The sequence below is a fragment of the Rhinolophus ferrumequinum genome, chromosome 23, assembly GCF_004115265.2.
Source record: "Rhinolophus ferrumequinum isolate MPI-CBG mRhiFer1 chromosome 23, mRhiFer1_v1.p, whole genome shotgun sequence".
Lineage (NCBI taxonomy): Eukaryota > Metazoa > Chordata > Mammalia > Chiroptera > Rhinolophidae > Rhinolophus > Rhinolophus ferrumequinum.
This window is the reverse complement of record NC_046306.1, coordinates 3,437,852-3,454,375: the sequence shown is the minus strand read 5'-3', so window position 1 is coordinate 3,454,375 and position 16,524 is coordinate 3,437,852. Positions and strand designations below refer to the sequence as shown.

The window sequence follows — 16,524 nt, the reverse complement described above, 5'->3', positions numbered from 1 at the left end:
AAAGAGAGCACTACGAGCGATTTTCGGACCGAATCGACACGCTCCTCAGATCCAAGCAGGCGGGGCTGGCCTGGAACACAGAGAGAGAAAGAGAGAGAGGAGGGGACAAGGGCAGGCCAAGGGGGGGCCAGGGGCTGCCTGAGGGGATAAAAAGTGGCCAAGAAGAAGCCAACACTCCACCAGCAACAATAGAGTTGCTTCTGCCACAGTCTAAGGTTTGAGGCCCTGAACCCCTAGACCTCAGGAGGGTTGGAAAGTGAGGTTGGAGAACTTTCTGGCTGGTACTTTGATTTTTTTTTAAGATATTTTTTTCACCCTAGTTCGGTTGGGTGCTCCGTCTTACGGGGCCCCAAGTTTATTTTAAGAGTTCGCCACCGTGTTATGGGCGTGTGCAACTGCCTCGACGGCAATAATATGTCAGGACAACGCGATATCCCCCTTGAACTCGGGGAGCAGTCCGAGCAACCATCTTTGGAGGCCCCAGGGGCAGCTGCCCCCAGTGCTGGGCCTAGCGCAGCCGAAGAGATGGAGACCCAACCGCCTAACAGCGAGCCCGTCCCCATCGAGATTGAAGGCGAGGCATGTGGACCCCCAGAGGTCTCCAGGCCCAACCTCCAAGGCCTCGGCCAGGCCATCGAGGAAGCCGGAGCCCATGGAGGCTACAGCCCACCTCCTGAGGAAGCCATGCCCTTCGAGGTCAAGCAGCCCAGCTTGGGAAGCTTCTGGCCTACCCTGGAGCAGCCTGGAGACACCAGTGGGGCCCATGCAGGCCTCGAGGCTTTCAACTCAGCGCTCGTGGAGCCCAGAGCCTTCTGTGAGGCCAGGCCAGGCCTGGGAAGCTACAGCCCTCCACCCGAAGAAGCCATGCCCTTTGAGTTTGAGCAACCTGCCCAGGGAGATTGCTGCCAACCTCTCCTGCAGGTCTCAGACCTCGCTCCAGGAGGCCCAGGTGTGGGGGTCCACAGCACCCCTTCTGAGGAGCCCCAAGCCCTCAGGCCTGCGAATGCAGGCTTCAGAGGAGGCTGCAGCCCTCCCCCTGAGGAGGCTATGCCATTTGAGTTTGATGGAGCAGCCTTTGGGGACGACAGCCCACCCCCTGGGCTCCCCCGAGCTATCCTACAAATCGACGGCGGTAGCAGCAGCCAGTTCACGGGAGTTGCGGTGCCGAGTGCGGTCCTCCTCGCTCCCGCCACGAGCGAGCCCCCCCTCTGGGTCCCAGGCGCCATCGCCATCGGCAGCCCATCCCGAGAAGCTGTCAGACCTCCTCCGCACTTCGCTGGCGACAGCCCCCCGATGGAGATCCCCGGACCCCCGCTCGAGATTGGTAGCGCCCCCGTTGGGGTCGACGACGCTCCCGTCAACATGGACAGCCCCCCAATCGCGCTTGATGGCCCGCCCATCGAGGTCTCCCGAGCCCCAGTTAAGAGAGAGCGAGCAGAGGGAGAGAGACCCCCAGTTGAGGGAGAAGCAGCCGAGATGGAAGGAAGCTCAACCGCTGCTGCTGCGGACGGAGGCCAAGTCCCCTCTCCGGGCGACGGAGCTCCTGCCACTGGGGACGCTCCAGCCGCCCCTGCCTCTGCTGCCACCGGGGCCGCTCCAGCCGCCCCTGACGCGCCAGACGCCGGGACAGCCCCAGCCGCTCCAACCGCCGGGACAGCCCCAGCCGCTCCAGCCGCCTCTGACGCGCCAGCCACCGGGGCAGCCCCTGCCGCCCCAGCCGCTCCTGCTGCCCGGGCAGCCCCTGCGGCCCCTGCCTCCGGAGCCCGCCCCAAGCTCCGTTTCCTTAGACCCCCCAGCCCCGAGATCCAGGCTGCCGATCCGCCTACTCCGCAGCCTCCTCGCGCGTATGCCTGGCGGGGCAGGTCTGAGCGCAGCCGCGGCCGCGACGACGACGAGGGGTCGGTCAGCAGCGACGACCGCAGCAGCGATGAATCCGACGATGGGACCTTCGGATGCCATCGCTGCGTGCAGCCCCGGAGAAATCGCCGCCGCCGAAAGCCCCGGCGCAACTTGCTCCGCAACTTCCTCATGCAAGCCTTCGGGGGCTGCTTCGGCCGATCTGAGAGCGCCGAGCCCAAAGCCCCACGCAGCCCCAAGGTCAAGAAGATTCCTCTGGCGGAGAAGCGCAGACAGATCCGCAAGGAAGCCCTGGAGCAGCGTGCTCAGAAGCGCGCAGAGAAGAAACGCAGCAAGCTCATCGACAAGCAACTACAGGACGAAAAGATGGGTTACATGTGTACGCACCGCCTGCTGCTTCTAGGTAATGCGGCGGACTCTGCCCGCGGGCAGCAGGGCCGCCGGGGAACCCGGGAGGGGGTGGCAGGGCTGCCCGGTGGGGCTCGGGCCTGGCGGCGGGAGGAGGGGGTCTGGGCAAAGGCGGGAATAGCCTGCTAGAAAGTTCCAGTGAGGGGCCCTAACTCTGCCCCGGGAGGGGGGTGGGCTCGGGTGGGCTTGGGTGGCCGAAGTATGTGCCCTCCAGGGAGAAAAGTGGTGCCGTACAACACTGAGGGTCGTTTCCAGCTGGACAAGCCAGCGCCAGCGACCGTAAGACGACCCCGAGTCCTGGGGTGGGGGCCGGCAAGGAAGGCGGGGGCTTCAGGTGAGCCAGGAACTACCGGGGAGGGGCCTCGGGGCTCCCCAGGCTAGGCTTGTTGGGGCCGTGGTGGGCTGGGGTCGTGGGGAAGGTGCGCCCCGCCTCGCCTCGCCTGGCACGGCTGCTTGGACTCAGACAGCTTGTTGGTGTGTGTTGGTGTCCATATTGTGTCCGCCTGTGCATGATATGCTCAAGTGTCTCCCAGTTCCCATCCCTGGCACCCCCAAATTACCCGCCGACTGTGTACTTGTACTGGGGAATGGGCTGTCTTGTGTTGTGCGCCATGGCGCGGGCAAAAACTTTCCGTGTTCGCATACTCTGGTGGTTCCTGTGAGCTGGCGCTCTGCAGCGGGCGGCGCGAAAAATGCGGAGAAAAGGTGGTGGGACATCGGGGTAATATGTTGGGCAACTGGCTGGGGGGAGAGGGGGCCGCTTCCCGCTGGCCTCCATAACCTTTTTTTCTGTATGTCTTTCTCTCTTTTTTCCCGTTGCGCTAAGCGTTTCCTCACTTCTCATTCGTTCGCCAAACTCTCCCGCCTTTACGGTTGAAAAACCAGACACTCAGGTATCTGGGGCGTCCCGGGCTGCACACACGAGTTCGGTATTCTGCACACATTCGGCTCACCTGGTGGGGGGGATGGAGGGATGAGGGGGAAAAAACGCATAACCTGCAGTAAAGCAAGTCTGGATCCAAAAACCACGCCAGGCTTGTTCCGAGGGGGTGGGCGTGGCTATGTTTTTAAAACATGAAATAATTTTTTTCCTAGGGAAGAGCCCGAGGTAAGCCAATCATTTACACTTTTACCCTAGTACAGTAGGAGGGGCTTGGTTTACAAAGAGGGGTTGTGCTTTGGGAGTGGATTGCCGTCTTATGTTTGAAATGCAATTAAAATAAAACTTTTTCAAAAATGCTTCGCGTGTATTTTAAGTGTGTGGACAACATGTGGTAAAACTGTTGACTGAGTTGTGAAATATAGAAATGTTTGCATGTGAATCTTTTCAAGCAGCTTGAGCTGGGGGAACAGAGGCTCGAAGGTAAGATCCTCTGCAAATGGGCTTGGGGAAAAAACGTGAAAGTGTGTTGTTCATAATCATATTAGAAGGGTACATTTGGCGGCCCTCTGCCTGCCCCCTCCCCTCTCCAGGACCCCCTTCCTCCCCCCACCCCTGCCAAGGCCCCTCCCCCTGCTCAAGACTCCTTAGCTCAAATCTGAGGTGTTGACTCCTGTGCCACAGTTAATCAAAGCAGCAACTAGCAGTGGTCTGCATGTGTGGCTTCAATGAAAATGTCCAAAGTGCAGCTCCACAATCTTAATTTCTTTGTTATTCTCTAAGACCTTTCAAGGGATTTGAAGATCACAATTTCTGAGGCTTTGCGACATTTGTTTGTTCAATATTTTATAATGTGTGATGGCTTTAATTAATGGCATTGTGGACGTACCTGTGCGCTGTTGTGATGTGCATCTCTCACAAATCAGTTTTAAATGTGATGGTCATTTATGCCCACCCAGGGAGAGCATGACATCATCGTTTTCCCAAAAACATACAGGAGGAAGGTAGTTTTAAATTTCAGATGTCTCAAGTGCACTAAAGCCTCAGAGCCTCAAAAGACAATGTGCTATTTCCCTGCAGACAACTGATTTTGCCGTAATGGTCCCTTTGCAGTATTCCAAGCATAGCTCTGGGAAGCAAGCCTGTGACACAACCGGGTAAAGACAGGAGAGCCCAGAGACAGTGCACTTGGCCCCTAATTGGCAGTGTCCCTTGCATGCTGGGGCCTCAGTTGCCTCGTCTGTGACATGAAGCTTTCCCAGCAGATCTCTTTGCTCTGTGTCTTGAGTCCTATTCTGGGGATTTCAAGCGGGGTGCGGAGGAGAGCATGGTCCACTTAAATCAGTACTGGAGGTTTATACCAGATGATGCAAACGTCAGCCCTGCAGCAAACTGTCTGTCTGAGGCCGAGTCTTAAGAATATTACAAGTTTCCCTTGTTTTGTATGGGGGGTGGAGTGGGGGAGGTTAACCTTAGTAAAAGGAAACTTGCTGGGGTCACCCTGCCATTGTCCTGGCTCTGCTCCTGGGGTGGCAGGGGGGGGGGGTGTCAAGCATGGTCCAGACCAAACCTCGGCCATGTCTAGCGTGGACCTGAATGCAGATAGCCAGTGTCACCTGCTGTGGCAGTGCAGTGAGTACAGCCAGGCTACAACTGACCAGGTTTCATTTTGCCAGAGTGACAAGAGAGGAGCCCCATCTGGGGCTGAGTTCCTCCCTGGGGAACGGGAGAGGAGGAAGGGCTTAGACTTAGATTTAGGACAGAACTCGACTACCATTCTAGTCCTGACATGTAAAACAACCTCCCCCAAATGGCCATCCTGTGATGTGGCTTCCTAATTTGTGACATGCAGATTCATCTGTTGCTTTAAAAATGTGTGTGTGTGTGTGTGTGTGTGTGTGTGTGTGTGTGTGTGTGTGTACGTGTGTACATGTACATGCCCTCTCTGTTTTTATTGCCCAAACAGCTTAACTACATTACAGGGATTTTCTTTTTTTTTTTTTAATTCTAGTTGACATACAGTATATTAATTTCAGGTGTACAACAGAGTGGTTAGACATTTATATAACTTATGAAGGGATCCCCCTGATAAGTCTAGGACCCGTCTGGCACCATACATAGTTATGGTATTATGGACTATATTCCCTATGCTGTATGCAGAGACTCTTACAAGGGGAAAAGATATAATCAGTAACGTGACCAAAAATTCTAGAATATCTAAAGAGTGGAAGCCTTTTTCTTATTCAACACTATCCAATAATAGACTATTTCCGTGCTTTTCTTGCCCTTTGGAATAATTGTGGTGGCTTAAACCTACTTTTGGAAACCTCATTTGGGTGTGACCCCCTCATTTTTAAGAAGTGGGGCTTCTAGGTTAGAATTCCTTAGCAGTTGCGTTTACTGAAGTCGTGCAGGCAAATGCCATATATATAATAATGGCCATTCTGCCACGACACTTTATTTATACAGTGAATCTCATTAATTGTATGATAATTTATTGATGCCACCAGGTGTAACAGTGATACATTGCCTCCTATCTTGCAGGAGCGCCTTTTTTTTCCCCCCTCAATACAGCCATTTTTTCCAGATTCAAAATGCCTCCACTGAGCTGCTTGGTGCAGTGGAAAGAGTATGGCTTATCAGGCCACAAAATCTTTAGAACTAAGAGAGACTTTTATTATTGTCCCTTGTCTGTCTCCCAGTAGTATTTCATGCTTCTCCAAGGCCAGAATTCTTCCCTGCTCTTTTTAAACTCCAATTTCCCATAGATTTTTTTTAAAAACTACAAAACAAAACACGCTTATTTTCTATCCAGGCAGGCTAAATTGTATAATTTGCCCAAATCACATATACCATGAAACACCGGTGTTAAGCAAAGAGAAGGGTTCATCACCATGGTGTGTTTCCCCTCCTGACTTGGAAGAAAGGGGTATGCAAACTGCCCTCAGAGTTACTAGTGACCAGTGATTGTAATGATTCCACATAATGATGGCACATTCTTATTGTATTTTTAAAAGCCTTTCATGGAGTCCCATTTGTCCTTTGAAACGGCAGCCTTGGGCAATAAAAACGTGATAGGACCCTATTTCATAGGCAAATAAACCAAAAGCTCAGAGATTAAATGTCAGGGACTTTTGCTCAAAGACTGCAAGGTAAGTGAAGGAATCCATGCTTATCCCAAAATGTGGCAGTAAGCTATAACACATTGTTTAAATGCAAAGCATGATTGTCGTAAGTGTGCTGTGTCCTCTTAAAATCCCTTGTCAGATGACAGGTGTCCAAGCAGGCTTCTGCCTTCTGAATTATAGCCCAACCCTGACAGATCCCTGGTTATAAATGTCCATTGAGTGGACGTGAAACGTGAGCCCCTCATTTCTGAGATACCTGCCATTCTGTGCAGATATTTAGTTTCCACCATTTGCTTTAGCTCATCTGCCAACACTGCAGTCTTAGCTTGTTTGTTGGGTGTTTTTTCTTTTAAATGCAGGTTTCTTTTAAAGTATTTTCTAAATCCTGCCTTGGTTTTCTTCAGCACGTCTAAAGCTTTCCTCCTGACTTGAGTTTCCATTAAAAATAATAGTAATCATTTAAAAATGCAGTTGCTTTTATGCATAGCTTCCTTACATTTTTAGTGTTTCCGTGGAGTCGGCTGTTTAGAAGCCTACCCTGGGTCTAATGACCATATTAAAATAACTGGCTCAGTATTCTTCATAGTGATCTTTTTTAAAAGTATTTCTTACTTTTCCTCAGGGCTATTTCCTACTTAGTGAGAGTCAGTGCATAATCTTAGAAATCACCTTTGACTTATATGCGGGAGGGTTGGAATTAAGCAAAAGCAAAAATTTCTTTTTCAGAGATGATAATCTAAGTGACTAGATTTGAAATTCCTCATACCAGCCATGTCTCTTCTTCTTTTTGGAGTCAATTTCCCCACCAAATAAAGCATACTTTTCACCCCCAGCAAACTTGTGGCTCTTCAAATGCCTCTACATAAGGTTACTTTTAGGAGGCACGTGAACAGGGAATGAAAATTGGTCTCTAGGCTTCTTGGTTTCTTTCACCTGTGGCAAAGGTGGGTTTCTTCCTAAACCCACCAGGGGTTCCCACTGGAATGTGAAATTAACATGCCAGTTGTCCATTTTAAAATCAGATTTCTCAGGAAGAGTAGCAATTTTCAAAACAGAAAGGGCAGGGCCAATTGATATGACAGGGGCCCCCCCACCCATGAAAATTGGTAGCTGAGGAGGGAACTAAAAGCATTGGTCTGTCTAATTAACCCTCTCCAGCCCCGGTGGCCCCCCAGTAACAGGGAATCTGCGACTCTGGCCCTGCTAACATCCACCTTAACAGATTTTGTTGGATTAGCTTGAAAGGATCTTTGTCCCTTCAAGTCCAGTTCTGGCCTGTGGTCACCTGGGCATAAGATACTGATCTTTTCACGGAGTGAGAGAGAAATGGGCCTGAGTCTGTCCATCTGGGGGAATCCTGCAGAAGCCGCAGCGAGTCCTAAGTGGTCTTTATGAAAGTGAGGAAGGCAAGTGAGAGGCTCCATCTAGAAAATGGCCAACAAGCCTCTGAACGAGGGAGGGGCGGGGCGTTGCCGGAAGAATCCGGAAGAGATGTCATTTTCCTTAATTCCTCTAAAAAGAAGGCCAGATACTAAAAGTAAAGTCACCCTCTGGAAACTGAGAGGAACCTTGGAAGGGTATTCTCAGCCCAGTGCCTGGCACATGTAAGTGCCTGGTGAATGGTAACCATGACTTTTTGGAAGTTGACTTTTCTGTCCTTGCTCCAAATGAAGTTTTTGTTTCTGTTTTCTGTCTCCTGTATCCCCCAAGAGGCTGTTCACTTACTAACTCTAAAAGTACTAGGCACCTACTCTTTCTGTGTCTCCGTTTCAGAATACACTCTTTTGCATACTCTGTAAACAAAGGTCAACTGAAGCAGTAGACAAATGACACCTTGCAAATTGATGATTGCGTGAAGTCACTCTCAGGTGAGTGACGTGGCCGAGAGAACATGAAGAGAGAACTTTTTGCTCTTGCTCTGAAAAAGTGTCACCTGTCCCTTGTCCCCCACATCCCCACCCCTGTTGGCCCCTCTCGATAAATCAGCTCAATAGTGTGGTTGAGCCTGGGGGACCTGGGCACAGATTATTCTATGGTTATTACACATGCAAAAAAAAAAAAAAGATTGTCTTTAGTTTCCTTCCCAACAGCCAGATGGTGAAGCAGGCCAGCCCGCGGGAATGAAGACGAAGCCTCCCAGAAGGAGGTAGGGAACAACATGAAAAAGTGAGGGGGGACTTTGAAGTGTTATTATTGGTCATCACGTGCTAAGTTGAGACAGGGGGTGCCCTGGTATCTGACAGACAGACAGACAGCACCTGATGTGCGTACCTTGCTAGTAACAGTTATTGGCACAGCTGTACTCAGCTGCTGGGGGCTGTAATAAGGAAAGAATGTTAGGTAACTGATCTGTGACAGAGCAATGAAAATGAAGGGAGTGTGGCTCTGTCGTACTCACTTCAAGGGAACATCCCAAATTGCACTGCCGAGTAATTTGTGAAACCTCAGGAGAATTCATGAGCATTTTGACTCGCGGAGCTCTGCCCACAGCTTGAACATTAGATCTTATTAAATGTTTCTTAATGATTCAATTTGAGGCGAGGAGAGAGGTAAAAAGGTACCGAGTGTTATCTGATCCCAAATTTATGATGAGTCAGTGTTTCCGACGTTGTCACACACATTTCGTGTGTGGGACAGAGTCAGTACCTTAAACTTCCTTTAATGAGTTGATAATGGGAAGGAAATCTCTTGTACCCACTTTCTAAGGAGTGCCACAGTCAAGCTTTCACAAGCTCAGTGTCACCCGAGTGTCGATTCTTATAAGGAAATAATGAACTTGGGCAACGAGAGCGTCTCTGTTGGTTCTCCCCCTCGATCCAAAGACCACGGTACCTCTCTCCTCTTTCCTCTTTGAACAGTTTTGTCCTTCATCAAGCTGATTGCTAATGTGCAATTGACAGAGAAGATATTTTTTTACAGGGACCCTACATTCAGGTAAGTTTGCAGCTGTGGGATTTTTGAAAAGAAGGAATAAGGCTTGCAATGATGCTCAAAAACTAAGCCAGGCATTGAGGCGTGGCCCAGGATCAAGAAGGGCTCCTTGCCAGGCCTCAGCCCAAGGAAACTGAGACATGGGTCCTGCGTATTAGCTCATGTCCATCCCAGCTCCTCCGACCTCTGGGGCCACATGCCTGGGCCTCAGTTTCTTTCGCTGTAAAAGCTGCTGATTTGGTCCAATTGAAAAAGGGGGAAAATCCAACCTCACAGGAATAGACAGAAGTACTTAGGAAGCATGGAGGTGCTTAAATTGCCAGGACCTCTTGAACACCCTGTTTTAAGTAGGTGCCATTTTCTTTGTGGCTGTAGCTAGTAACTCCAAAGGACTTCGGCAGAATGCCTCTGGGGTCCACAGGAATAAAAACGCAAACTTTATTTGTCATCAGCACCTTGAGTTTTTTTGTCTTCCTGGGCTTCTGAAATCTTAGGAAAGTGTCCATCTTAATTCCTTATAGCCACTCTCCATACAGGGTCTAGGCCTGCAAGATGCTTAATTAACATAGTCATAAAGCGTATGTGTCATTCAGGGGTCCTTCAGCCCACTGCCCCTCCAAATGTGAATTTGGTGAAGGTGAATTGATAATTCAGGTGGCCACTAGATGGTGAGACGGCGTAAGGCAGAAAAAAGGTGTCACATCAGTGGTAGGAATGAGAGGGGAAGGCAAGAGCCAGCAAAGGTAGGGAAGGGTCCCACTTCACTTTCACCCCCCACCACCCCCAGGACATAACCCAGATGGACTAGGCCACAAAGCTTTAGTCAAACCCAGCCTTTTATTTTGAAGCTGTGACTTCTCCCTACTGGTCCTGTGCTGGGATTTTTAGGAGCATTTTGGGGGGCTCTGTTCCTCTACAGTGGCTCCATTGATATTTGGTCATGGGGGCACTGGAGGAGACTTAGCAGCATCCCTGAGCTCTACCCACTAGATGCCAGTAACACACACACGCACACACGCAGCCCACCCCACCACATACAAACAGTGTGACAACCAAATCTGTCCCTAGTCATTGCCCAATGTCCCCAAGGGAGCGACATCCTCTCCAGTTGAGAACCACTACCCTAACTTTAACAATACCAAATTCTGGGGAAGGTAGAGATCATATATGGCATATCATGAACATCTTGAAAGGAAAAGCTCTCTTCAGAGAACAGATTAACTTCAGTTAAAATAACCAGTAAGAAATAAGTATTCCAATGTTGGATCCTGCATGCCTGGGTAGAAGTAATTTCCAGAAATCTCAGAAAAGAAGATGACTCAGATGATCCCAAGTAGAACAGAAAAGGAAATTATTCTGGGGAAGCAAATAATGAATTGGTCTAAGACTCTGATCAACCAAGTCGGCCCATAGCCAATCGATGGGCCAGGATAAATCGGGGCTTAAATAGATTTTAACCCTTCAATGATCACATCTGCCACTTAGGGCTTCTTTCGAGGCCTTTGTCTGGAGCAGGCTGGCAATCCTCACCGAGGCGGGTGTGCACTGCCTTCATTCACTCTGCGCTCTAGAGAAGGGTGCCCAGAGCAGAAGGACTAGGGCTCAGACGGCTGCTAATCCAGCAGTGCTGGGATGTCTGGAACACTAGTGGGGCCTTTAATTGGCAGTGCGTGCACACCAGGGACCTGGGCGTGTGAGCCCTGTTAGCTGGGTCACCTTAGTCCCAGGCCCGTCGGGAGCCAGCCCACTGCGTGGATGTGACCCTTAACCTTTAGCAACTGATATGGTGAGGCAGGGAGTTCCATTGCAGGGGTGGGGGGGGCAGTGGAAGGAATGCCTGTGAATGACTGTATTGAGAAGGGTAAAATAAGATGCTTTAGAAATAAAACAGAGTCGTGCCACTAGAACGAATAACCCAAGGACATTTCCCGATGGAGATTCATTCACTTGGTCTTTCATAAGGTGGTTGATACCCCGCCCCCATCCTAGGGCAGACCCTATAACCAATACCTTGGAATAATCCTAATAAGACTAAGTCAGGATTTCATGTTTAAACAGTGTCCTGACCCCCCAGCTTGCACCTAACTAGTCTCTGTCCCAAGTAACTATTATGGAGAAGATTTTTTGCTTCTTTATTATATTTTGAGCCTAACACATTATATTGTTGTCCCCATCTGGTCTTTCAGTAGAGCTTTCAGATGTTAGAGATTCGTCAGAGATTTAATTTTTTTTAATAAAGATTTTTTTTTTTCTTGGAGAATTTAGAATTTGTGACCTTTCAGTTAATTACAAAATGTAGGGGGGGAAAAAAAACTAAACTCCAGACATGTATATGAATTTAAACACTTTCACTTTTATTATTAGGATTACTTTAAGGTGACAGGTGGAAATGGATCCGTTGTTTGACAAATTATATATTGGACATGTAAAATTGAAAATGTCCTTCTTTGTATGTTCCAAGTCAACTAAGCAAAGTTCCCCCTAACTTATACCTCCTTGTTTCAGAATCCTCCAAATTACCCAAGGCATGTTTTCTGAATGTTGATTTTGACATTTTGCCTGGGACCAAGTATAACATCTTTCCAAGGAAATGCTTAGAAGGCTCCGGGCTGAACCCCAAAACAAACGCCAGACATTAGGGGAAACTTTTTTAAAGTTGTATTGTCCAGAAGACGAAGAGCTATTTATAATTAAACATTTGTGATTAGCTGCTAAAAGGGAAGCACGTTAGATAATTTTTGCTTTGCACACAAATATTCAGGGCTGGTTTTAAGATGGACACTTGAAAGAAGAGTTCCCCTTTCTGAGGAGTCTGGAAATTTTCCTGATAGGATCCAGTCATTCTGGAGCGCTCTTAGGAAATCATTTCCCAAGGTTGCTTGGCATGAGCTGAACTTACAGTGATGATTTGTTGCTATTTGCCCAAGTGGCCTGATGGGGTGGGCAGAGGAGTCCCAGCTTTTCTGGAGGGTCCTAGGATAGTGGGAAGAGAGCACTGGCTTATGCATTAGACGGTTGTCACTCCTGGGACCATGGCTGATTCTAGCACTCGATTCAAGGATTCCATGAACTTGCCAAGTGACATCAGAAATTCTTAAACATGTTGACAAGGCCCCATTCTGTGATGATTCTGCCAAGGTCAGCCGAAGGACTTACATTTCTTGGGTTGTAGGAGAAAACCAGGGGTATCTCTGTGTTCAGCTTTATGCATAACAAGGTGAGAGGATGGGCGGGACTCTAGAAAAGGGGTTCTAGACAGAGACTTTTACTCAACTGGCATAAATCCAAAACCCTTGCAGCCCATCTTATCCTAAGACTTAAGTCGGCGGGTGACAGACACCTCTTCTCTCTCTCTCTCTCTCTCTCTCTCTCTCTCTCTCTCTCTCTCTCTCTCTCTCTATCCTTTTCCTCCTCCTCCTCACCCTCCCCCTAAAACCTTGATTCCCCAGAGGTAGGGTCTGACTTCAGGTATTAAGCAGGCTCAAAATTGGAAACCTATTGTCATTCTGCCAGGCAGAAGGAGTCAGGAGGCAGACCCTCAGCGCTGCCTTCCACGGAGAAAAGGAGCTGGTCCCATCCTCCCCAGAGGTCTGCACAGCTGAGAAATGGGGGAGCAGAAGTCAGCCCCCTAAGGAGTTCCCTCATTTGTTTTTCCCTTTCCCTTTATTCCTCTTTCTCTCTCTTTTGAGATTTAAATAATAATAATAATAAGATTCTTGGGGGAGCCAGTTTCTCAGCAGGAAATACCTTTTTTTAGGGAAGGAGTGAGAACACGAACTATGTAGGGCTGGGAAGTAGAAACAATAAAATAAAGCCAGGCTGCTCAGAGCTGGCTGGCAGATGGCGCTCGGCTTTTACTGTTGAGAGCCTGGCTGTTCAAATTCACTTCAGTGTGTGGCTCCTAACAACCCCAGGTCCCCTCCCCTAATCCTCGTTCTCAGGTCACAGCCCGCACCCCCAAGCCCCAGGGATAGTTTTAAAGGTTTTTCAGTGGAACAATTGATTTCTGAGGACAAATCCTGTCACTTTTAACCAGTGGCTCTGTAGACCTCAGCCGGTGCACAATGGCACACACTAATGACCTCTAAATTCCAGCCTTCACACCGTGGTTCTGCTGGGAACCAGTTCAGAGACCTTGGGCAAATGGCTTTATCTTCTGGGTCCCAGTTTTCCTCATCTGAAAAATAAGAGAGACATCCTTCTCACTTTAAAACTTCTTTAATTTGCTTATAAAAAGTTTCACTGGAACAGGTATGCTTGCCCCCCCCCCCCCCGCCACACACACACACATAAACACACTTTGTTTAAAGCATCCTTTCCAAAACAACAGATTGTACAGGAAATTTTAGGTCGATCTTCTCTCCTTTGGCAAATAATAATTTGGGGGTACCTGTCACTGTGAGTCTTTGCAGGAAGCAGGGGTGAATGGTGCATTCTTTCCTATCCTGATCGAGGGCTAGAAAAGAGCGTCAGAGGTGGGCAGGAGCACCCAGGGAGCCTTCCTAGAGGGAGTATCCGTGCTTTTTTACAGAAAAGGTACTGACTGAGAATGAATCCTTAGTGTTTTCTCATTCCCGAGACCGTCAGTGGGTTTTTTTTCAGGGTGTCTGAGATTCACTTCTCAACACCTCTCCTGGGTGCTGCAAACCCACACTGCACGAGGAACATTCTTATTAATCAAGGGTCATCCCTGTCTAAGGATGGGATCCCCCGTACACACCCTTCATCTCAGACCCAGCGTGTACTTGGGACAGGTCACTTCTGCCTTTCGAGGCCAAGTTTTCAGTGGAGAGGAAGTTGGATCTGATGGATGGGGCCAAGTTCGTTGGTTCCAGAAAGAACAGGTACCCTTGCCATTCCTTTCCATCTCCCTTCCTCCCCTCCCTGTAGCAGGTGTGAAATCCTGAGGTCCCCTATTTGAGGGGGGCCTACAAATTCCTGTACTGTGAATATATTCCTTTCCTACAAAACTTACCCTCCATACACCATGCTTAGCAACTTTCTCTCCCTTCTTTTATAGTTGAAAAGTCAAAGGAACTGAACAAGCCATTAACTTCAGGCAAAAGCTCCCCCTTCCCTGCTACTAAAACCCTTTTCTTTAAGTTAACAACCTTTATTCCAACATTCTTCTCTGAGACCCATAATTTTCTGGGGGTCCTTTAAAGCCTTTCTAACTCTTTTTCCTCCCCACCCCTCCTAATTTATAACCCTGAACCAGTGAACACAGCACGCCCCAGTGGCTGTCCCCCTGGATGTGGGGGTAGCTGGGGAAGCAGGGCAGGTAGACCACCCGCTTCCAACACCTTTTCTGGGCCAGTAGAGCTCCTCCCCCACCAGAGGTCAGCAGAGAGCTCAGAATGGCTGAGTGTGGTCACAGGAAGTGGGATCAATTAGAATTCTCTAGATGAAATGCAGGAAACTCAAAAGGAAAAAGCCCCACGTTTGGTGGGGAGAAGGGTATCTTCGATCTTAGGCAGGGGTTTCATACTGTCCTGAGCATTTGAGGGGTTAACTTTAACACCAAGTGGGGGGACACGGGGCTTTGATTGGCTTTAATTTTTTCGTTTGATGGGTGTCTTTTCCAGTCCCTACTCCGCCAGTACACACACCTTTTCTTTGTAGGGGACCACGCCCTCTTAGAATTTAGGGTCTCCCACATGGGGCCAAACTGCCCACTTTTGCTTCCCACAGCACTGGGTGTCTGCCTCATTCTTTCCCTGGCCCCTTTCCCTTTTTCCCTCAGAAGTTGTATTTATTGCCTAAATGACATTATAATATTACAGGAAATCCCCCTACCCCACCCTTATCCTGCCATGATTTTATTTCTCTTTATCTCCTCCTCTCCTTTACCCAGATGTATGGATATTTCTAAAGAGGGTATTAACCACCATGTGCAAACAGTTTTGTATATCGTACACACACACACATACACACACACACACACACACACACACACACCTCCTTAGTGGTTTTCCCATGTTCTCCATTGTATCTTTTCACAGTTCTTTATCTTGCTCAGTCCTTACACTGGGGTGGGAAAAGGGGTAAAGAATTTGAATTCCTTTATTTTGTTTTTCTTTCTCTGAACTGTTGAAATCCCAGCATCTTTTTGAACTTCTCAGAAGTTAAAAACTAACTCCCCTTAGCACTTTGTCATTGTTGGAAGAGAGAAGGAAGTGCAAAGAAGATGCATTTATCTCCTAAGAGATAAATACAGAGATTAAATTGAATTTTTTGAAAGGGAGAGAAAGGAAGGAAGGAAGGAAGGAAAAGGAAGAATGAACAAAAGGAAGCAAGAGAGGGGGAGATGGGAGGGAGGGAGAGAAGGAAGGAAGGAAGGAAGGAAGGAAGGAAGGAAGGAAGGAAGGAAGGAAGGAAGAAAGAGAGAAAAGGAGTGTCTTCGCTAAATGTATCTCTAAACACCAGATGGGGTTCCTGCCCTCTAGGAACTTACAGTCTGGAAGAGACAACAAGAGAGGATCAGGTTGCAAGTCATGGAAGTTGCACCAGGCAGAGGCTGGAGGGCTGCCAGTGGTAGATGGAGCGGCCAGCACAGCTGAGGGACCAGGCTGGGCACGACCCGGAGGAGGAGTTGGGAGGCAGGCCCAGGAATGCAGTCCAGGGGTCGTCATCCCCTGCCCACCACCCACCCCAGTCCCACCACCCAGGGTCCCATGTTTGTTCCAGGAGCCCAGTGAGTAGAACAAGGGCTAGGACACTTGTGTGCCCGGAACCAAGGCCCCCGTCTCCCTTCTCATTTGCAGAGCTCTGACCGGTCCCCTCTCTCACTGTGGGCCCTTTTCCCTTCCCAGCACGGTCCTCTCCTGATTCTAAAATGATGATTCAATTTGGGGTTGTTTTCTTTAATTAATAATAAGTCCCCTTCTAGCACCCCCTGATTTTCCAAGTGTTTTCAGATTCCTTACCCCACTCAGTGGTTTTGTTTTGTTTGAAGAAATTTGGCACACAGTAGACCTTTTTGTCCTTAAAAAAAAAAAAAAAAAAAAATCTTCATGAATTCTTTAATTCAATAATAACTCAAAACAAAACCCAGCAAATCCTAAAGTTAAAAGCAAACACCCTGTGTGTTACATATATATCTGAGATGTTGAGGAAATCCTTAGAAGTTTACAGGTTGATGGCCTCAGGAACTCGGCCCCAGCCAGACCCAGTATAGGCATTGTTTTCTTTTTTTTTCTTCCTTCCTCCCTTCCTTCCTTTCTTCCTTCCCCCCACTTTTGAAAAACAAGTTTTATTCTCCTGGGTATGTTCATTAGAGAGGGGAGACAATTCTATTTAGTAATAAAGGCAGGGGAAGGG

General features: G+C 48.7%; 1 protein-coding gene across 2 annotated transcripts in view; it reads left to right on the top strand.

The window, feature by feature from the left end:
• Window positions 1-381: 381 nt before the first annotated feature.
• GNAS (GNAS complex locus) overlaps window positions 382-16,524 on the top strand; it is a 53,145-nt gene continuing 37,002 nt past the window's right edge. The window contains exons 1-2 of one of the 2 annotated variants that reach the window (XM_033094393.1): window positions 382-2,260; window positions 2,480-2,599. In XM_033094393.1, coding sequence (XP_032950284.1) covers window positions 382-2,260; window positions 2,480-2,599 — 1,999 coding nt within the window. The remainder of the gene's footprint in view (window positions 2,261-2,479; window positions 2,600-16,524) is intronic. The other variant, XM_033094394.1, reaches the window with a different exon arrangement.